This window comes from Diachasmimorpha longicaudata, chromosome 4 (genome assembly GCF_034640455.1).
Source record: "Diachasmimorpha longicaudata isolate KC_UGA_2023 chromosome 4, iyDiaLong2, whole genome shotgun sequence".
NCBI lineage: Eukaryota > Metazoa > Arthropoda > Insecta > Hymenoptera > Braconidae > Diachasmimorpha > Diachasmimorpha longicaudata.
The window spans coordinates 5,814,976-5,836,284 of NC_087228.1; the positions used below are offsets into that span (position 1 = coordinate 5,814,976).

At 39.3% G+C, this 21,309-nt stretch overlaps 4 protein-coding genes across 7 annotated transcripts; 1 reads left to right on the forward strand and 3 right to left on the reverse strand.

The window, feature by feature from the left end:
- Positions 1 to 384: 384 nt before the first annotated feature.
- On the reverse strand, positions 385 to 7,999 carry Brr2 (Brr2 U5 snRNP complex subunit). 3 transcript variants are annotated; one of them, XM_064119451.1, is made up of 4 exons: positions 7,870 to 7,915; positions 7,366 to 7,542; positions 7,088 to 7,251; positions 385 to 6,765 (listed from the first exon to the last, which is right to left on the reverse strand). In XM_064119451.1, exons 3-4 carry the CDS (start codon positions 7,174 to 7,176, stop codon positions 573 to 575), a joined length of 6,282 nt encoding a protein of 2,093 aa, XP_063975521.1. In that variant the 5' UTR covers positions 7,177 to 7,251; positions 7,366 to 7,542; positions 7,870 to 7,915; the 3' UTR covers positions 385 to 572. The 3 variants fall into 3 exon arrangements, with proteins under 3 accessions (XP_063975521.1, XP_063975520.1, XP_063975519.1); XM_064119450.1 differs by having other exon boundaries at positions 7,338 to 7,542; XM_064119449.1 differs by lacking the exon at positions 7,366 to 7,542 and having other exon boundaries at positions 7,870 to 7,999.
- A 400-nt stretch (positions 8,000 to 8,399) lies between these two features.
- Positions 8,400 to 12,440, forward strand: LOC135161680 (mitochondrial 2-oxoglutarate/malate carrier protein-like). The gene is made up of 5 exons (XM_064119463.1): positions 8,400 to 8,811; positions 9,098 to 9,313; positions 10,310 to 10,440; positions 10,609 to 10,879; positions 11,389 to 12,440. The coding sequence occupies exons 1-5, from the start codon at positions 8,744 to 8,746 to the stop codon at positions 11,588 to 11,590; spliced, it is 888 nt and encodes a 295-aa protein (XP_063975533.1). The 5' UTR covers positions 8,400 to 8,743; the 3' UTR covers positions 11,591 to 12,440.
- Positions 12,441 to 12,797: 357 nt separating this feature from the next.
- On the reverse strand, positions 12,798 to 15,025 carry LOC135161673 (mitochondrial 2-oxoglutarate/malate carrier protein-like). The gene is made up of 5 exons (XM_064119448.1): positions 14,670 to 15,025; positions 13,943 to 14,079; positions 13,499 to 13,669; positions 13,331 to 13,430; positions 12,798 to 13,134 (listed from the first exon to the last, which is right to left on the reverse strand). The coding sequence occupies exons 1-5, from the start codon at positions 14,972 to 14,974 to the stop codon at positions 12,939 to 12,941; spliced, it is 909 nt and encodes a 302-aa protein (XP_063975518.1). The 5' UTR covers positions 14,975 to 15,025; the 3' UTR covers positions 12,798 to 12,938.
- Positions 15,026 to 15,256: 231 nt separating this feature from the next.
- LOC135161670 (trichohyalin-like) lies at positions 15,257 to 21,234 on the reverse strand. Of its 2 annotated transcripts, none has more exons than XM_064119445.1 (9): positions 20,131 to 21,234; positions 18,894 to 19,052; positions 18,304 to 18,498; positions 18,061 to 18,245; positions 16,975 to 17,095; positions 16,611 to 16,818; positions 16,063 to 16,391; positions 15,648 to 15,815; positions 15,257 to 15,522 (listed from the first exon to the last, which is right to left on the reverse strand). In XM_064119445.1, the coding sequence occupies exons 1-9, from the start codon at positions 20,206 to 20,208 to the stop codon at positions 15,391 to 15,393; spliced, it is 1,575 nt and encodes a 524-aa protein (XP_063975515.1). In that variant the 5' UTR covers positions 20,209 to 21,234; the 3' UTR covers positions 15,257 to 15,390. The 2 variants fall into 2 exon arrangements, with proteins under 2 accessions (XP_063975515.1, XP_063975516.1); XM_064119446.1 differs by having other exon boundaries at positions 20,057 to 21,233.
- Positions 21,235 to 21,309: the final 75 nt, after the last annotated feature.

The window sequence follows — 21,309 nt, forward strand, 5'->3', positions numbered from 1 at the left end:
CCCTACTCCCTCCTCTCCTAGGAGGCCTACAAGAAGCCACGTAAAATTAATGAAGATCAACAGAAGACATTAACACATCTGACGGACAGTAGACTTAGGTCTCGGTCCCTGGAGTGAACACTTTATTTTTGCTTTGACCTCAAATACAGACCATTAGTGTTGTGTTGGATGTAACGCCAATATAAAAAACATTGTTACATCATTAAATCACAATTGACAATTGAGTGATTCAGTACAAAAATATTAAAAACGTTAACTCGAGTGTATTTTTGCAAAAGATCTTAGTTTTTGAATGTTTCATCTGATTCTATTTATTTGTAATGAGCTGCAATTCCGGTGGATGTAGAAAATCTGATGGGAATTTATTAAAATATAAAAATAGTATTTTGTACTTAAAATTCAATTTATTTGACGTATGGTTATTCTTGTTCTTAATAATAATTACAATCGGTTTCTCCACAATATCTGTACATAATTTGACGGTAAGAAAAATTCGATTAATACAAATATAAAATTCTTACGATACGAAAAGACATACCAAGAATTCCTCCTCCACATGAAAAATAAACCCTTTACTCAAAGTCAGAGGCTGAACTTCCCTCTGATTCATACTCTCCCACATTGATATTAAACTTGTACTCCTGATCACACCCCAGGTACGCATCACTCATAAAATACAAAGTGTATCCATGCTGTCCAGAAGCAGGTGCAACGAAATCGAGTTTTACAGTCGCAGTCTGTTGGAGCGTTAGTCGTTTAATCGACAGTAATGAATTGGTCTTAGGATCTCCAATGACCACCCACCAGCCTTCCTCACGTCTCTGTGGGAAGAATGGTGCTACAACAGGCCCAGTAACGTCGTCCTCGCGTTCCAATTGAACAACAACATTGACAGTTCTTCCACTGAATACTTTATTCTTATCCTGCACCTCATAAGACATCTCAATATTGGGATATCGATTGCAGAATTTGGCAACATCTGCCATTTGTGCATCAGTCAGCTGCAGAAGCCTATTTCTGTCGTCATCCTCTAGCTCCATAACGTCGAAAACATTCTCTACACCCTTATCAGTACATCTCTTGATGGTCTCAGCAGTGAAATGTGGTAATTGCTTGAGGTAAGAATCCTTAGACCACATAGCCTGAGTCATCATCTGGGCAAGCTCCATAGCAGCAACGGCAGGTGTCAGCCATCCGGAAGAACTGAGGACATCAACGCAGGCCTGAATCAGCCTGATAGCCTTGCTCAACACTAATTCCGTGTCTTTCTGCAGCTCTGGACCAAGTTGAATCCTGGACAAATGAGCTTGAAGCAACAGCTGTGCTTTCACATGAGGATCTGCCATTCTTTGGGCTTGCGGTGCATGTGGTAATCTCTGAGCTAAACTCCTCAAGAGATTCTCCTCTCTCTGTCTCACAGGAACGTTCTCATACTCAGCAGCTGCGGCGATAATCTCCAAAAGTCCACGAATCTTTGTTTTATTATTCAAGGACAGACTGAACAGCTCAATAGTTGCATAGTTGATATAGTAATAAGCCGCAATCATTCCCAAGTTCAGTGGCAAAGTATCCATGTCATCCTCAATAGCCACACACTTGGCCTGTTCTAGATCGCCGAGAGTATTTTCAACAAGCTCCGATAAATGATCAGACAGATGTCTGTGAGTCACTCCCTGCAGACCGTAATAGTTAGGATTCTGGGTCAATCTTCGGTACAAGAATGTCCAGGTTAAGTAGTCCACTGCGTCCTGCTTATTCTCGATGGTCTTTGTAACGATCTCAGCATTAAAGTGATCATGTAACCTATGATCCAAATGTGACTCCACCGGTAATGGTTCATTCAGGAACTTTTTGAAAAAGTCCTTCTTTGAACTTTGACAGAGAAGAACACATTTAGCGTCATCGTCTTCAAGTGGTCGATTGGCTCTTCCCACCATTTGAAGGACATCAGTGATGGGATAATCTTCATAAGCATGAGTTTTTCCGTTGTAACATTGGGTATCCATAATTACCACCAGATGTGAACTGATAGATAATCCCCAGCAGAGATCTCGAGTGGCGACAGCAACTTGAATAGCTCCACTCTCGAACAGCTGTTCCACTAAGTGACGATCGTCAGTGGACAATCCTTCGTGTAGATATGCAACTCCTTGGGAGAGAGTCTCTTTCAACGTTTTATCGGACATCCTATCGAGGAAGGGTTTGATATCAGCCTCCTCGGCGTGGAAAAATTTGGTCTTCTGTCCTTCAGCAGCTGCAAACGTTAACAAATCGAAGGCTGTCAGCCTCGCTTGTCTCCTTGTTGGGACGAATATGATGACGGGTTTATGAGGAGCATGACGAAGAATGGCGTTATAAACGGGCTTTGCCATTGCCGCTAGTCGTGAGGCATTATGAGTGATGTTTATTCCCTGGACATGCAGCTCGAGGGGGATTGGTCTGACTGATGGGTGAAAGTTAAAAGTTGCAGCTGCCTGTGCGTCCAGCCAGGCCGCTGCGTCTTTCGCGTCAGCTAGTGGAGCTGACAGTGCAACTATTCTCGTTGGCCGTTCTAGTTGGAGGGCTATGTATCTTGCCCGTGAGCATGCCACTTCCAGGACTGGACCCTCCTCCCCACCAATTAACTGTAGCTCATCGACAATGAAGAGTTGAATATTCTGGACATTCTTACGTTGCTTCCATCGTCGAGACAGCACGTCCCACTTTTCAGCGGTGGTTACAATTATCTGGGCCTTTGCGATGAGCTTCAGGTCAGTTCCAGTCTCACCTGTTAGCAGGACAATCTTGTGACCCAGACAATGATTGAATTTTACCAACCAATCCGTGTAGACTAGCTCTGCAAGGGCCTGCTTGCTCACCATGTAGACACATCTGCCGTCAGGTTTTTGAGAGAGTAGTCGCAGAACAGCGAACTCTGCTATTATTGTCTTGCCCGAGCCTGTGGGTGCACCCACGAAGACGTTGTCATCTGAATTGTAAACTGCATTGAATACTTGGGTTTGAATGGGATTGAACTGTGGGAATTTATCAGAGTATAGACTCTCAAATTTGGGGTTTCTGAGAGCTGTGATTGGTAGAGGTTGAAGATCCAGTAACTCAGTTGGTGGAAGGTTCTTCTCAGGTAGAATCAGATGCCTGAAGCTCACTGGTAACTGTGTCTCCGATCCAATCCATCTGTCTGAGACAATTCTGAGAAAATAGTGAGGTGGAAGCGGTTCGAATACTGGAACGAAGAACTTTATCAAATGTTCATCACTCGCATATTTAGCTTTCAGCAAGAAAAACTCGTGATGGAGAATGACTTCTGAGTCAACGTCTTCCACAAGAATCCAGAATGCTTCTGAGGCTCCATGGACCTTGTCATCCCACTGGAAGTCCGGTGTTATTGTCAGTTCAACTCTCAATGTTGATCTGGTAATAGGTTGAATGTGAGTCGACAAATGCAATTTCGGAAATTGATGTATGTACTTGTGAATAGTTTTTCCAAGTTTTGGCATTCGAATAAGTTCGCCAATCTCATTTGGCCCAAGATCATAGAGCCTCTCCCAAGGGAAGTTCTTTTTCTCGATTCTCTTGACAACTTCCTCAGGCATTTTGCGGAATTGACGAAGGGGTGTCATAGACTGCCACATACGTCTATCAATCATTTTACATAACGACAAGCACTTGTCAGCCAATTGTGCCCAGCCTCGGAACAAGACAATCTCGAAAATTGCTCTCATCAGCCTAGATGCTGATTGAGTCACAAAAACCATGTCAGACATCAACGCAAAACCTTCGAGCTTCAATTGTGAGATATAAGCTTGAAGAAGAACGTTTACTTTGGCACTAGGTTCTTCAATACTCTCTTTTATGGGAATGGGAACTCTCTCCATCAATTTCTGTAGCTCCAGCTTCTCTTCCTCACGAACATTGATGTTTTTAAACTCCCCAGAGAGCGAGAACACTCTGAACAATTCAATTTCACTCAATGTTCTCTTTAGCAACAAATTGTACGTGGACATGGTCTCGTGGGTGCAGTAGTAATGCGAAGCTATTCTTCCCAATTCAGTAGATTGGAAATTCCCGGATTTCCGATCGTATTTAATCAAGCCACTTCGATCAAGCTGAATAGCAGCAGAATGAATGAGATCAGCTCGATGCAGCTCCAACAATGGATCCTCCTTCAACTTGTCTGCACTGATGCCATATAAATTAGGACCCCTCAGCATTCTAATATAAAGATAAGTGTATCCCAACCAGACAACAGCATCTCTGATGTTCTGAATTGTCCCCAGAACAATCTCAGCGTTCAACATATCGGCCATCTTCCCAATCATCTGTGATTCAATAGGAAGTTGTTGATTCAGTAGTGAGAGATAGTACTGTAATTCACTATGATTTGTTATTAATATCCCCTCTCCCTTCGTGTCATACTGTGGTCTACCGGCACGTCCCAACATTTGGAGAACATCTAGAGCTCCAAGTTCTACCCATCGTCCTTTCTCAGGATTATAAATTTGAGTTCCTTTGATAATGACAGTATGTGCTGGTAAATTGACACCCCAAGCAAGAGTGGCAGTGGACACAAGTACCTGAATGTGCCTGTCAGCAAACAAATCTTCCACTAGAGTCCTGTCGACTCTCGTCATACCAGCGTGATGAATGGCAAATCCATAAGGCAATAAATCCTTCAATTCTTGATTCTTCACCTGTTCAGCTTCAGTTCTCAGAACTTCCATTGATGCTGACCCCTCTCTTAGAAATGTTCCCAAAGTATCTTTCTCCAGACACATATCTCTGATAGCCCTAGCCGTCTTTCCGGTTTCTTTTCTCGAATGCACGAATATCAAGACTTGGTTCTTACCAGCATGAAGCATTGTCTTCTCGTAAACGATCTCGTTCATTACCTGAAAACGTTTGATGGCCTTCTTTTCGGTCACACCGATGTACTGTTGTTCTAGAGCCACCGGTCTGAAACTGTTATCAAAGTAGAACAACCCAGTTTCCGGTTTAATTCTGAGAAATGCCGCCACATCTTCATAATTGGGGAGAGTAGCTGACAGTCCAACCAGACGAACATCCTCTTGAGTAGTCTCAATGTTCCTGATGGTTCTAGCAACAAGAGCCTCGAGGACAGGGCCTCGTTCATCGTGAAGCAAATGAATTTCATCAACGATGATCAATCTCACTAAAGAAGTAAACGTCTTGTCCCCACCCTTCCTCGTGATGATGTCCCATTTCTCGGGAGTGCAGACAATCACCTGACTGGCGGCTATCTGCTCCCTCGTCAATTGATGATCTCCAGTCAATTCTGACACCGTTATGTTGTAGCTAGCTAAACGTTTTCCAAAATTACCAGTCATCTCTTGTACGAGTGATCGCATTGGGGCTATATAGATGATCTTGAATTCGTCTGCGTTGATGGTGCCATCATCATTGATGTGTTTTCCAATTTCCCTCATCATGGTTAATAAAGCAACATTAGTTTTTCCTGCACCTGTTGGAGCGCACAATAACAAATTTTCATCGCTATTCAGAGCTGTATTATGAAGTCTACTTTGTATTCTGTTGAGAGTTTTGAATCCTTCGAATGCAGGCTGGATGTATTTGGGGAGATGATCAATAGGATGCAACTTCTCATTCTCCCCAAAGGGTTTAGGCTTGAGTGCTGGTACATGCACCTCTTCATACCCCTTCCTCTGTTTTCTGAAGCTCCTTTCAGGCAACTTACACCTTTTGTTGGCAATAAAGTGGCTCCCTTGCGTGAAAACAAGGTCCTCCAAATCCACAATGTTCCTGGTACCTTGGACTTGACCCCCTGGACCCCCAGTATCTTCCTTCTCCTCTCTCCTTTTTCTCTGCGCTCGTGCTTCCATTGTCTCATTACCATCGTCATCATTTTTACCAGTTTCTAACTGTCGCAGAATTTTCGCTAATGCCGGATCATCCTTCATACTGTCACGTATCTTCTGGCGATCTGATTCGGATTGAGATGATGCTAGCATTGTGCAGTACGCGATCATGTGACGCTGTTTCATCAGTTGTTTGATGAAGTCGAAACAGTCGTAACCCAGGAGGCCAACAAGATCGTTTTCACATTGACGATCACTGGGGGCATCCTTCAAGACATTCAGGACCTGAGCAGCTCGAGCTTGAGATTCCACAGCGTCCTTGTAGATCCTGCTGAGTCGTCGCTGGAGCCAGTAAGCATCGATGTCTAAGGGGTGCAAGGTCTTCTCCTTTTTGGCTTCTTCTGTTCCTCCGAGGTTCTCAGCGTGAATCAGACGATCATCGTTGGCCTCTTCACCTTCATCTCCATCGTCGTCATTTTCTCTGACCTCTCCGTAAACATCCTCGTCGTCCTCTTCACTGCTCTCCTCGAACTGAACGTTTATGCCGTACGTCTCATCAATATTCTCCTCGTTGGTTGGATTCTTCTCTTCATTACCGAAATCTGTAATTTTCTTGCCGAGGTTCACTAGTAATGCGAATCGCTCGTCTGCCAGCGGTCCCAGGAGGAGTTCTGTCTCCTTCTTCTTGTCTTTATCCTGACGATCGCTTTTCAGGGCTCCTAGAACCTCATCAGCAGCACCGCAGAGAATGTCCCGGGGCTGATCGCCGAGGGCTTCTTGGATAAAGCTCAGCAGGACTTCGTAGGTTTGACGTGTGTCTTGGGTCTTTGGACGGTAGACTATTCCCACCATTTCGTCAACACCTTCTGATAGAAGAGTAGCTCCTTTCATCCGGGTGAAGTCATATTGAGCTTCGTCACGCTTTTGACGCCTGGAGAACGAAAAGAGGAATATTAGAATTATAATCTGAAAGTTCTTGAGCTCGATTGTTCCAGCTATTTTTCATAAATTTCCATTTCATTTTGGACTGATTTTCGCAAATACCTCGAATACTATGGAACCGATTGCAATTTTTCGAGTCATTTACCCTCCTGATGGCTGACCATATTTCGGGGCATTGTTTCAAACGGGACCCGCTGTAGATAATATTCGGGCCTTAAATCGAAAACTCGTACGTTTTCCAAAACGATTTGCAAAATTTTGAGAAGAGATTTCACTAAAGTAAATTGCGTACATAAACTGCGATTACTCACTTAACTTTACGCTCTTCAGCTTTCCCAGGTTTTGTTCTCTGAGCTCTATCACCCATTCTCGTCCCATCCAATTTGCCCACAAGGGACATGACCTCGCCTGTAGCTTCATCTCGACTTCGGCGTTCTATTAATCGTACGTCTGCTTGAAGTACAAGATTGGAATTCTGAAATTGAACGAAAATGTCGATTGAATACATGAAAATAAATATTGAATGGGGACTGATAGTTCATTATTATTTTAAACAACTACAATTTTGTTTTTGGAATGAATTTGTTACTTCTGGGTACTAGATCATTTGTATGAAACTCTAGTCTTCGCAATTCCTCTTCGTATGTTCTTCTCTAGACACAGATCATTTAGTGACGAAAATTATTGAGAAATAGTCCTGGATGTTGTATGATAAGGCATTGAAATGCAATCCCAGAGGTACTTATGGTGTCATTAGGTTCCAGGGCTATGGAAAACTCAATGGCATTTCGAAAATATTTGATTACCAAAATGCAGAATAAAGTACTCAAGTTTACGGTCGAAAGATAACGTATATAAATGGTAAATGACGATTCCAAAAATGATGTATATGGTTAGCTCATGACCAAACGTTTGTAAATACAATTAATGTTTACTGCCAAACATAACCTCTCGAATAGTTGATAGTCCCCTAGTGGAAAAACAATCCACAAAACATAAAATCTATTGCACACATCGGTCACTTATTCCACTATGACTGGTCTAGAATGAACTAATAGTGTGTTAACAATAATTCAACAACAAAATAACTTACAGCTTTATATTCGTATTGAAGTTGTCGTGCCGCTGCGTCCGCCATTTTTTCGGCAACTGTGAACTCTGTGAAGCCCAAACGACGATACACTAGAGGCGAGGCTCACATCTGGGGCCCAATTCTAGTACATAACCTCAAAGGCGACGGCGCCACTGTCGCTTCTAGCGGCGAAAGAACTGCACCTTTTTTTTAGATTAACGAGTAAATCTACAAATCGAGATTTTTATTGTACAAACATGTACTAACCATGTACAATCGGGTGAATAAAGTCATTCTTTTAATTAATAATTTAGGCCTGTGGTCTTCAAGGGCGGGAAACTTCAAACCATCTGAGAAACCACAGATTTTAATGCCTTACTAACAGGCAATTTCACCATCGTAGTTCGTGCGCTACCGCGACGGAAATTTTGCGGTTGATTACTGACTCTATAAAGCGTCAGTAATCTCTCCGATAATCTCTGGAAGTTACGTGTCCCCACGCCACCCCTAGTAATGACCCCAGCAGTGGCAGCGCTACTGTCGATTCTGGCAAGCTGGACCCCTGCTACACCTGCTATCAGCTGACAAAATGTGTCATATATTTCTCTTCAATCTCGCGAACTTCGCCCACACATGATCAGCCTAACGAGACTGTTGAGTATCTGCCACCGTTTATCCGAAGCGGTTCAGTGTTAGTCTGGCCTGTGCTCCCTCGCCTCGACATCTCAATCAGAGATCACAGCAATTGAAAGTGTACCAGAAATATTTTCTGTGACAAGCTCTCGTTAGCAGGTGGCCACTTGTCACTCTGCTGTTCGTTATCATCCAGTACTAATTGTTGGGCGTTGTTTAATCATTTTACTCGTTAATTAACTTGATTCATTGATTGATTATCATGGCATCGCAGAAGACAGAAGTTTCGGTGCCTAATAGCATTAAATTCCTCATTGGCGGAACTTCTGGGTGAGTATTACTCGGTTAATCAATATTTAACATTGAAGAATTAATGAAACAACGACAACTTCAGAAGTCTTAGCCCCATAAAATGATGAGCTGCAGGAGAAAAGTTGATAAAATGTGGGAATTGATCTTCGTTTTTCATATCCCACGTATTTTGTGACTGATGTCATTCAAAATATATGTTAATGGCAATGTTATTGCATTGAACTATTGCCAGGGAAAGTGTTGATCACGATTCTTCATCTATTTATTTGCTATTATGTATTAATACAAGGTTTGTCTTGTACAGCATGGCTGCAACGTGTTTCGTGCAACCTTTGGACCTCATTAAAAATCGTATGCAACTGAGTGGAACGAGAGTTTCCACTTTGAGTGTTGTCTCACAAATCGCTCGAAATGAGGGAGTACTGGCTATGTACTCGGGACTGTCTGCTGGACTTATGAGACAAGCTACATATACGACGACACGACTGGGAATCTATACTTGGCTGTTTGAACTAGCATCGTAAGTGTGGTGATAAATAACTTGATGTTTTATTTTTATGAAACATGTTGGAGGTCGTTTATATTGATTCGAATCCTTATACTCATTCCTAATGTTTATTTCTTGGAGAATGAGCGTAAAATAGACACTATTTTTTTTGTCACGAGATCTTGGGGCGAGGGAATCCAATCGTGGGATCAAGACTATTAAACAATAACAGTTGAAAAACACGAGATGAGAAAATGTTGTAGAACACTTTTCAATGAAATATTATTGATGGGATGAAATATATTTTGCCGAAGATTTTTTTATTTTGATGAGACTAACGTCCGGTGTATAACTCGAGAAATAAATATGGAATGTATGCTAATTGTTAAAAATACCAGTTTTCTAGATTTAGGATGGATTCGTCTCACGAAAACCATAATGATTTGATTGAGAATTCCCTTCACGGGAATATCATTTTATGGCATGACGAAACCAAAATACCGAGTTTAGATATGATTTCGAATCAATTTTTATCCTTATCGGCTTCTTGTATAGTCAATTTTTTGTATAAATCCATTTCATTAAAATATTACATATTTTCTTTTCGAGGATATGTAGAATGTAGGCGCTTGTTGCAAAGATAAAGCATGAAGTCATATGTTGAGATAATTTTGAAAAAAATTCCAAGTAAAAGGAAGTGTTGTAATAGAAATATTGTACAATATATTTTTTAGATTTTTCATTTTCATCGCAAATGTCAAGTTTCTCATTTTTGAAATTGAATTAGTATGAATCCATTCGGAAACGGGCTACCGCTAAAATTGGTAGGAATGAAGGAAAAAATTAATAATTACACGTAAAGTAATGGTCACATCAATTCTGTTAGACAGCGTCGGTCGCTGCTTGATTTAATTATCAAATTTCACTGACTTCATGAAGTGTGTGTGAAATCAATTTTTCGAGTTTTTCATAAGCTTAATATTGCAAGTTATTCAACAAATAATATTTGTTTTTCTTCATTTCATACAGGAAGGACGGTCAACCAAATTTCCTCACTAAAGCCGCCCTGGGAATGGCGGCTGGTTGTGTAGGGGCTTTTGTAGGAACTCCTGCGGAAGTTGCCCTCATCAGAATGACTGCGGATGGTCGATTACCAATCGGTAGATATTACTTTACACCTGCACTTGTTTGGAACTTCAATCAGAAATGATTTACTCTCGACCTATTTAAACTTTGAATCCAATAAATTGTCAATCTAATCACCGTTCAAAGAAATTAAATTTAAGTATGGTAATTACTAATGGAAATTATTTCTCTGTCCGTTTTAGCTGAGCGACGAATGTACAAAAATGTATTTGATGCACTATTTCGAATAATAAAGGAGGAAGGTCTTTTCACACTGTGGCGTGGAGCCATTCCTACAATGGGAAGAGCCATGGTGGTAAATGCAGCTCAATTAGCATCATATTCCCAGGCCAAACAGGCTCTGCTCGAGACTGGTTATTTCGAAGAGAATATAATGCTACATTTCGCTAGCTCAATGATCTCTGGACTCGTCACCACTGCTGCTTCAATGCCCGTTGACATTGCAAAGACGAGGTAATATAAAGTAATTTTCAATGCAAAATGCAATGAATGCATTTCTTGAATATTTAGTTTCAATAACCAACGCTCAGGGGATATCAGGGGATATACGAATTGACCATTGTCTTTCACGATTTTAGAAATTGATCGATCTTTTCCTCTGTTTCGACAATAGAAATAAATATCTGTTAATCCACATTGAGATTTTTTTAACGGGTCATTTCAAACATATGTTTTCTTTCAACAATTTCGGTCTGTCCTTGACTCACTTGACAAGAAATTCTTCATATATTTTAATAACTTTCGATACAAAACGATTCATTATCGAATGAACCCTTCATCGAACCCTATACCCTTCATCGAACGTTATTTAGATTGTTTTTCATTTGAATTTTCTATGTCTAAACCAGTCGTAGTAAAGATTATTTATTTGTGAATACCAGACTATCAAAATTTATTCTGAATTCTAAAAATTTCTCGATGAAAGGTCACCGTGGATGTTATGCTTTAATGATTGTTTACAGGATTCAAAATATGAAGATGATCGATGGGAAACCAGAATACAAGGGAGCCGTTGACGTTCTTACAAAAGTTCTACGCAACGAGGGAGTTTTCGCCCTTTGGAAGGGCTTCTTTCCCTATTATGCAAGATTGGGACCCCATACAGTTCTCACCTTCATCTTCCTCGAGCAGATGACATCGTCTTACAAGCAATATTACTCGTAATTCCAACAGCACGATGGTTGGCAATAATTATGTGCCAGACTGTGAAATTCCTCATTGTGCTTTTATTTATTCAACGAAATGATTTTTCTCATGATTCGTCAGTTTTGGGGGACACAAGTCAATAATTATTATTCATCCTGATGTACGGGTTAGAGCAACACATATGTGAGGTTTATCTTTATTGCGTGCAAGGATAACGCACAATAATATAGATAAATAATCGTGACGAATTTAGTGAAGTGAGTAACAACATGTGCCGTATCACAAGTCAATTTTTTTATACGTTTACTCGTCCTATGTTACTGATTATTGTGTGAAACCGTTTTTAAATTTATTTCTACTTATTTTCGAATCAGTTGTCGAAAAATCTTATCAGAGTAATTGTCTCCACTGAGCTGATCCATAGTTGCCGGCAACTCTTCTTGCAGTGGTAGCCAGTCCTCTCCTCATTTCACTGATTCGTCCCTCGTATGTGAAATCTCAAAACTATGAAAGAGGTCAAATATTCGCAAACCTTTATTATTTTATCAGAAACGATCAACTTAGTTGAAGTCCATATCATCGCTCTACAAAATAGAGCAATTTTTTTCTGAAGATTTACCAAAAATTTTGTGTTCTTAGACGTAATTGTAGAAACGAAAAACGATACATTCTTCAAACATTCTATCAAAGTATTTTTGCTATTAATGTGCGGAGAAGGATTATTGTACCAATCATTGTTCATGGAAACATGTATATAGTGTAAGGTTCATTATTAGAACTAGGATCGTCGGCGATTACCTCATTTTCTTAAAACTCTGTGAAAACCCACTTGTGTATAGCGCAATTTTGTAATAAATATTGAATCACATATTGAGCCATATAAGACTTTTATTACTGAACAGTATTCTGTGCCAGTATTTGCACTCGTATCAAGAACAATATCCACGAGAAAAGTCGAAGAGCGGTGATAACCCCAGCGAAATCTCAGCACAGAGTGGCATTCGAAAATTCTTCCCATAATAAAACAATTATATCTCCTTTTCTAATGAATGCTAAGCATTACAAACCAACTGTGTTCGGAGGATGAAATTCTCCTTGTACCGCCAAGTTTCATCCCTTAGTCTCAAAAATTAAAATTTAAAACCAATGGGACACCCTGTACGAAATATCTTTGACTGAGAATTGAAGAAAAAATACGCATCGCCAGAACTGCCATAAAATTATTCACCACAAGGTATCAGATTTTCAATACCGACTTCAGCGATTTAAATTATTGATGGTCTATATCGTACTAGAGCCATATAATGAGTTTCTTTAATAAAGTAATTACATAATGTCAGTGACCCATGTCATAATTATGAAAAGTTCATTTCATCACAAATTGACGATAAAACTGTGCAAATTGTTCATTGAAGATGAAAGTTATGACAGTGTGCGGACCAATTCTGCAGTAGGTCGGCCAAAATCCTTTCCATAGAGCCCCTATTCCTTCGGTTCGCGCGATTACTGTGATGACTCCAAGAACACCGGGGGATTTGTCGTTCACGCTTGCATTCTGTATTCTATCATTTAAAAACACATTAGTTATTTATACAAGAGAGGATAGGGTGCAAAGAACACCTTTTTATTTAAAACTTTTAATTGCAGAATTTTTCCTCGTTATCCAGGATGCAGCATGGGGAGCTGCAAACCCAACTCGTATTTCTACCTGGGTGATGCTTGGTTTGAATGCAATAAACAAATGAGATACTACTTCACCTGGTTTTTGCGATGTCGAAGGGCATTGAATTGAAGGCCGTGATGAAACCGGATACCATTGACGCAGAAAAGTGCAACGGAATACCATCGGGAATGCCAGCTGATCGCAGTCAATACAATGTCAATAGTCAACCCCATTTCATAAAAACTGAGACTACTCAGATATACCTTTGGAACTCATCCAGATCTTCATTTGACTGTAGGTAGCCAGTTGGGAAGTGTTGACAACAGCAGCACGACCCATAGTAGCTAAACTACCTCGCCAGAGAGCCGTCACACCCTCTTCCTTGATGATGCGTAGGAAGGCATCAATTACATTTTTATAATTTCTTCTCTGATCTGTTGGAAGGAATGGTTTCATTGAATTTCTATTTAAGTTATTCATTTATTTCATAGAACATTGGATGACAGTGAAAGACAAGGGAAGAGTGAAGTTGTCAAATCAAATCAGTCATAATCTCGAGTAGAAATTTCGTCGATTACCACTGACCAGGATCGAGTACCGGTGGCAGAGAATAGTCGAATGATGATGAAGTTTGACGTTCAGTCTGGGCTATTCCGGGTGTGCATAGATTATTGAAGAAATTTTACATTGAAAGTTATATTTGATACCTGGAGGCAAGCGACCGTCAGAAGTCATTCTCACTAATGCGACTTCAGCAGGAGTTCCTATGAACGCACCAGCACAGCCAGCAGCCATTCCCATGAGTACCAAACTTCCAAATCCCGGAGTTCCTTCATATTTACTCCTAAATTAATAAGCATGTGATTATAATGGATCTATATCTTAGCTTTTCAGTTTTTTACGATTAACAATTCATAACTACAGGGACACTGCTAAGACTTGGTAGGAGAATTGGAAATTTCCGAGAGAAACAATAGTTACTATCAATGGTATTAGAGTCAACCTTTACCACTTAGCAGCCTCCCTGGACAGAGTTGGAATAATCAATGATCCCAGCATGCCAAACACTTGATCACGTCCTTTGGCATTGTCCTAAATGTGTAGATCAAAGACAGGAATTACGACCTTTTACGTCTAAAAAAATTTACAGATGCAACTGATATATAAGATATACCAAATTAATATGTAAATATTTGAAAGACGGTAATTGACGAGATTAAATCGAATTAAGCCATGAAAAAAAAGTAAAATAGGAAGTGTAATATTAATGACAGTGTAAATAACCCATTATTCGGGCTCCATAACTTTAAACTAATAAAGAGCAAATAATAAACTCTGATGATACGACGATCGTCATTGATCACATTTTAAATCAAATTTTACAGGAAATTTCTCTCTGTGAAGACTTAAAATATTTAAAACCGAGACAATTACTTCCAGATATCATTGAGCTGGTTATAAATTCCAAGTCTTCCAGTGGTATAGGTCGCCTGCCTCAATAAACCTGCCGACAAGCCAGCGTAGAATTTCTGAAATCCTGCACTCGAAATGGACGATATTGTCTTTCCAATGGTTAATTTCTCTGCGCTCATTTGCATCCGGTTTTTAATGACATCCATAGGGTGAACTACACACGTAGCTGCCATTCCGGATAATCCAGCATTCAAAAAATTGACTGCGGGGGGGAGGGCTTTAGGTTTTCCGGCCGGCCGGGGTGAATTTTCCTTTTCCTCAGGCATTATCACTTTTTAAAAATTCTATTCACCTCATTTGTAATACCTATCAATTATTATCGAAATGATGTGAAACTGGCTCTTGTGGAAATCTAAAGCAGGAAAAAATCATTTGTTTTTCAATGAAATCTGAATATATCAGAGTAAAATTGGCAAAAAAAATTTTCGAGATTCCATTTTGTGTTAGATTTTCGTTGAAGGCCCAAATGTTACCATTTCAAAACAACAACATTGTGGTAAAGAATATTAAATACCATATTCAGTAATAACTGAATAGTGATGTTCAGTTATTCTTAAACGAACGTCTAATTACGTAATCATACCATGAAATAAGAAAAGAGAGAAAAGTACGGGTCAACACGAATTTGATTTATTAAAGAATGTCGTCCACAGAAGTTCAATTTAACTGGAAATGGTTGCATTCATCCTAAATAGAAGATTTGTTCTGGTGGTATGGGATTTGAGCAAATCTTCTTCATCCGTGGTTTGCGCTTCACTGGTCCAAATTTTTCGACTGGTTTTGGAGGAAGAAGTCCGTTTTCCCTCTTGAAACTCTGGAGTAATATCGAATCGTAAATCGAAACATTATAATGCCGTAATGCAGTAATTTTCAATTATTTTTCTCAAACTTTTTTCTCCAGGTCTGGCTGTACTTAAGGGACAGAGAAATATTAATTACCTCAATTGCTTCGATGATAGGAAACAGTGGTCTCACGTTTTTGGATTCTTCTAAAACTTCTTTTCCATAAGCTAGAACTCTCTCATTAGTCGTTTGTATTACCTTCTGTACCTCTTGCGAATCGTCATTCATGATGTTTTCCATTTTGCGAATGGCGTTCTGTTCTGCCTGCAATTTAATAACAATTTTAATTGATTAAGTATGCAATTAATTACGAGTTGTCCCATAATCGGTCTTTATAAATTTTCTTCTCGAAATGAATCGATAAAAATCGACGAAATATTAAGAAATTACGACAAATTCGGAAAACATCTCCATAAATAATTAACTTTTGTTACCGTGAGAAATGCCATAATCAATAATCGTCAAACGCTGGTTATTCAAGAAGAAGCAGAAGAGACTCAATTAATCATACCATTTGCTTCTTCAGAAATGCGGCCATCTCTTTTTTCCTCATGTACTCTTCTTGCGCCGCTTTCAACTCCGTTTGCTTATTACACTCTTCTCTCTTGTATCTTTGATGAATTTCCCAATCAATCATATTTTTCCTCTCTTGCTCTCGTTTCAATCGCTGAGCCGCAGCTTCAACTTCATATCTCTTTATATCCGCCCGCATTTTCTCATGAAATTGTCGTTTTTCTTGAGTTTTCTCTACTTCCAATTTATCTTTCTCAGCCACCTCTCGTCGAATTCGTTCTTCCTCTTCCATTTCATCCCCCGTGAAAGCCACTGCACATTTCTTTCCTAGGAATCAAAGTTCATTTATGTCACTGCGAGCAGTAAATGAGAGCTGACGCGTACATTATGTGCCTTTCGCGGATGTCGCGAATATTTTCTGACCGTTTTCGCAGAAGGACGAGGAACCCTAAGGACGAAAACTTTACTCTGAGGGAAAAACCTGCCCAGGTACAGCGTGAAGGTACTTCTTCAAACTGTACGCGACATGAAAGAAATATTTATTACCTAGCATCTCAGAGCGTTTAATCTTATTTTCCTGTTCTTCCTTCAACTTTTTCTTCGTTATCTCCCGTAAATGTTCTCTTGCACTTATGTACGCTTCAATCGAACGATTCTGAATTTTCTCCTGCTCTTTCATTTTTTCTTCCATACGTTTTTTTTCTTCCAACTGATCCAAAAACATCTTCTTCAAAGATTCCTTCTTCTTCCTCATCTGAAATTGATAAATCATTTTTGAAACGAAATAAAATGTCGAATCGTCTGTCTATTGACCAGCTCACTCTATCTTTTGAGAATTCACACTGTTTATTAATTCATTATTTTTATATTAATAAATACAAAATTGTTAAAAACGAAAAAATACTTTTACCTGTTCTTGCTCACATTCTTCACTCATCCTTGCCTCTTCCTGCATCTTCTGCAAGTCTTCCTCATCTGCTTTTGTATCATATAAGTTCATTTTCTTAAAATGATTATTCGTGTCTTCAATTCTAAAATATAATGAAAACTGGCATGGTAATTATCTTTTGAGCTGAATGGACTCTTTTAAGGATTCCGACGCTATAATTAAAAAGTACATTTCGAGTGCTATGATCCTACGAGTCTGAAACTACTTGTCCCGCCAGTATCGAACCCTATTTTTCGATACAATGTGTCGGCGTGTGTAAATAATTAAAAAAATCTCTTCCAATTATTAATACCACAAGTGGCGGGGTCGCATTCACTCTCAAATTCACCAGAAGCTCCGCCTACCCTCCTTCAGGCATCAAATAATTTGAAGAGAATTAGAATTAGAGAGAAAAAATTTCCGCTTTAACCGAACCGGGAATCAAACCCGGGTCTCCCAGTATCGCGCCCCGCGCTCTTACCAAGGGAGCTACCGAATATTCGGGGGCATTAACAATACGGACTGATTACAAATCAACACGGTAATTATTATTCAAAAGATTGAGGCCAATTTTAGATAGTGAGTGAAGATGGAGAATTTTCGAAAAAAATTAGCTGTTTGATAGGTTATTCAATAAATTATTGAACCCCATTTAACGTTTTTTCTTTGCTGTCTTTATAATTTTAAAGTTAGTTTAGAATTTTAAAGATGGAGAATTTTTAATGTTAGTTAGGTTGTTGAGTTAATTAGGCAGTTAGGTTTGCCCTACGTAACTCATCTTTCACTAAAGAACGTCGTTTCACATTTTGTGAACCGAAATTACGTTATTATTATTACCACAATTGAATGGGAATGAACAATTGATGGCATGAGAAGCCATGACACATTATATCGAATCGGGATCGTCTGTTTCTTATCAACCATTGATATAGTCATGCCATAGTGATAATAAAAATTATTTTCCTCCCAATCTCTGTTTAACTATCATATTAAATTATAAATTCAAATGGTTGATTCGTGTGTTCTACTGAGGGGTAAAAAAAAGAAATTGATGCATCTATTACATACTGCTTTTTCAATTCAATCCGATAATTTTGAGTTCTCTTCAGCCGTTCTTGCGCGTTAAGTTTTTCTTTTTTGAAAAACTCCTCGGTATCTTTTTTCAATAATTCAGCAAACATATTGTCAGTTTTTACTTCAATACCCTCTAGTTTCCGTTTAAAGGCCAATTGAGCATGCAATTCTCTGTAAGTCTGATATAGAATAATCAAATTCAAATTAGGGACTCAATTTGGGACTCATTACACTAACCTCAGCGGTAAATAGGGCACTGTTGATAAGTCTGTACTGGGGCTTTTTGTACAAGAGTAATTTCCACGCCTCTCTCACTATCTCAGCGTGCTTTGTTGTATTTTTGGCTTCCATATCCTTCACGAATTTTATTCTCGCCTCTTCAGTCTTTCTTTTTTTAGAGAGAAGCTGCTTTCGACGTTGTCTTTGAACGTTCTAAAAACAGGTAATACTTAAATTCAGTGGTTTCATTAGATGAGATATCTCAAACATGCATGTAAAGAACAGGATTAATAAAAATGAGGAAATTAGGAATTAGGAAACTTCGGAAGTTCCAAAAAACGTGCAAAATGCTCGTGCGAAATGCGAAATGCTTAAAGAGTAGACAGTCATTTATGTATTTGTTAAGGAGCTTTCCAATACTTTCAAATGGACTCTCCGTTATTTTTTGTAAAATAGTTGCTCTCTTATAAGTCTATATGAATGATGTAACTTTGACGTAATTTTTATTGAATTGTTTCCAGTTGAATAGTTTCCAGTTGAACGAAAATGAGTAAAAGACCGCTCCCGAGAGAAGAATTCCATTTTCCAGATAAGAAAGTGGAACTCACTTTAATTGCATTGTCCCAATCTTTAGTCATTTGATGTGATGCCTTCATGAGCTCAGCTGCTCTCTCCGTTTTCTTCTCAGTCATTACTGCTATTCTCTCATTTTCCGTTGTGTAATCCACTAAACGGGAGTACAGGTTCTTTGATACCACTAACGGCTGCTGCACAATTAAAATTAATGCAGAATTGAGTGACACCGCGGGCACGTGTGAATGAACTAGTATTAATCTATTAATCTTAAATAATATTTCTGTTGTTAGCAATCTGAATGAAAATCAACTGTCAACAATCACAACCGAAATGCTGAAACTGCTCCGTCATTTATACCGAATATTATTTTGACTGACAAATTACGGAAGAGACGTAATTTTTTAATAATTTTTCTCTCCGTGTGTTTGTCCACACGAAAAGAAATTTTAGGTAAAAATTAGACCTCCAGCGGACGAAACGAGGGATGAAGATTAGTTTTATTACAACAATTAGCCTCACAAGTCTAATTCTTCCAACAAAACTTGATCTAAAAAATGGTTGATTGTCATTTCGTCCCACGCTTCGCCCTCTAAAGGTCTAATTTTTGTCCAAATTTTTTATCCGTGCAAATCCAAATTATATTTTTCTCTCAGTGTCCAAATAAAATAATCTCCCACCCATATATTCCTTACTATAATGTTGCTGTATTATTCTACACCAGTTTAAACATGAATCATACACACTACCACCGACACCCTTCCTACGCACATTTCTATTTGGAGACTGGTCGCACACTAAGTTTCGCACTGCTTTTCTCCGTGTGTATGTCATAACAATCAATTAACAAAACTGATGCTCTCAGCGAAATTTTCCATAAAAAAATGAAAACGGGTCCTGGAAAATATTGCAATCCCTCAGATATCAAAAAATCTAATATTGTTAAGATAAAATATTTGGCGCCTTTCCCAAAAGTTCAGAACAAATTCACGTTTAAGTTAATAAAATTTCCTGTGTCATCACTGGAATTTTTCTGACCAGCACTTTGCGCCTCATTTCCCCACGTGATTCATAATTTTTCTTAAAAATTTCTCCCCACGTGATCACCATAGCTATTAGAAGCACGAATAGTGCCAAGAAGACATATCAAGTGAGAAATGTATAAACTTTTAGTTTATAATTCACAATATTGTAGTACTTATTGCAATAACACTGAAGACGACGACCCAACGCCCATTATGACACCGCTCAAGGGTTAATGCAAACATTTACTTGAGGTATTGATGACCCCTGACATGGTTTTGGACGGTGTGTCCCAAGTTCTGTACATATATGACTATTTCGTCCCATTTTGAAGCATTACAATTGCACTGGAATTTCACTTATTATTCACTTGCTGTTGCATCTTTCGCTTTAAAAAGTACATGAGATAACATCTCATAAATCGAGATTTTTACGTATTTTGATTGGTATGTGGTGAAGGCACAAACAAATACCCGAGCGTTGTCATGGAAATCATCATGTGCGGATATGAGGTGAAAAATGTGAATCAATTATTACTTTTGTTGTTACAATATTGTATAATGATACGAGTGCAGAATAGTAGATTATGGCATCAGGACGATAGGTGGGGGTTTAAAAATTCCCCAATCCGATACCATCATTCGAATATGATAATCGATTGTCGTTACGAAGGTCTGAGGTCGTTGGGTGGAGGGTGGCGTAGATGAGGGCCTTCACCCCCTCGTTCAGGAAGGATTGGGGGGGGGGGGACTCATGAATTACGAGTCACCATACAATACCATCCCTCCCAACCCCTTCTTTATGGAGGGGTGGGTGGCTTACAAGCCCCCCCCCCCACGACCTTTGCGGAGGGTGAAGCCCCCCTATACGTCCCCTCCGCCCAACTGCTATAGACCCCTCGAGAGGAAGGGGTCTGAAGGCTGAGCCCCCCCCCCCGCCGAAGAAAAAGTAATAAATTGTAATTTTTTTTCATGATTGAAAACTACACATATTCAATAAAACTTCTTTGATGTAATTGTAACAATGTCTTCATGCCCCCCTTCATCTGATTATAAATCATAACTCGGAAGTGGCCTCCCCCCATTTCTCTTGCGGGGGGGGGGGGAACCCTTGAATCTCACTGTTCTTGTTTCTAGCCAACGAAAGTATCCGCATGTATTCGATGATTTATTTCAACTCTTTCATTTTAACATCGTCGAACATTTGGGAAAGGCGCCAAAATCTGATATATGTATGTGTTCGAACGACATGCGTCGACTTTTCTTCTCTTGTCTTCCACTTTTCCTTAAACGGCTCCGCTGGGTGATGTTATTTTCAGAAACAGGTGCATACTCATGTTGCCAGATTTAACTCGATACCGTAGAATGACACCTTTTTAACATGAATCCTTTTCTCTTTTCATCATTAGTTAATTCTTACCTGGAGAGG

What these genes read in the sequence shown, in the direction of transcription:
- Brr2 (XM_064119449.1), bottom strand. Translation starts at nt 7,914, where the DNA reads ATGGCGGACGCAGCGGCACGACAACTTCAATACGAATATAAAGCT. An exon ending in TTCAATACGAATATAAAGCT is followed by an intron (nt 7,252 to 7,869) that starts GTAAGTTATTTT and finishes GTTCAATTTCAG; the next exon opens with AATTCCAATCTTGTACTTCA. An exon ending in GCTGAAGAGCGTAAAGTTAA is followed by an intron (nt 6,766 to 7,087) that starts GTGAGTAATCGC and finishes TTCGTTCTCCAG; the next exon opens with GCGTCAAAAGCGTGACGAAG.
- LOC135161670 (XM_064119445.1), bottom strand. Translation starts at nt 20,208, where the DNA reads ATGGGACGAAATAGTCATATATGTACAGAACTTGGGACACACCGTCCA. An exon ending in GTGCCCTATTTACCGCTGAG is followed by an intron (nt 18,246 to 18,303) that starts GTTAGTGTAATG and finishes ATTCTATATCAG; the next exon opens with ACTTACAGAGAATTGCATGC. An exon ending in TAAACGCTCTGAGATGCTAG is followed by an intron (nt 16,392 to 16,610) that starts GTAATAAATATT and finishes TTTGATTCCTAG; the next exon opens with GAAAGAAATGTGCAGTGGCT.
- LOC135161680 (XM_064119463.1), top strand. Translation starts at nt 8,744, where the DNA reads ATGGCATCGCAGAAGACAGAAGTTTCGGTGCCTAATAGCATTAAATTC. An exon ending in TGGCTGTTTGAACTAGCATC is followed by an intron (nt 9,314 to 10,309) that starts GTAAGTGTGGTG and finishes CATTTCATACAG; the next exon opens with GAAGGACGGTCAACCAAATT. An exon ending in GGATGGTCGATTACCAATCG is followed by an intron (nt 10,441 to 10,608) that starts GTAGATATTACT and finishes TGTCCGTTTTAG; the next exon opens with CTGAGCGACGAATGTACAAA.
- LOC135161673 (XM_064119448.1), bottom strand. Translation starts at nt 14,974, where the DNA reads ATGCCTGAGGAAAAGGAAAATTCACCCCGGCCGGCCGGAAAACCTAAA. An exon ending in GATCTGGATGAGTTCCAAAG is followed by an intron (nt 13,431 to 13,498) that starts GTATATCTGAGT and finishes GACTGCGATCAG; the next exon opens with CTGGCATTCCCGATGGTATT. An exon ending in TTCGACATCGCAAAAACCAG is followed by an intron (nt 13,135 to 13,330) that starts GTGAAGTAGTAT and finishes TTTAAATGATAG; the next exon opens with AATACAGAATGCAAGCGTGA.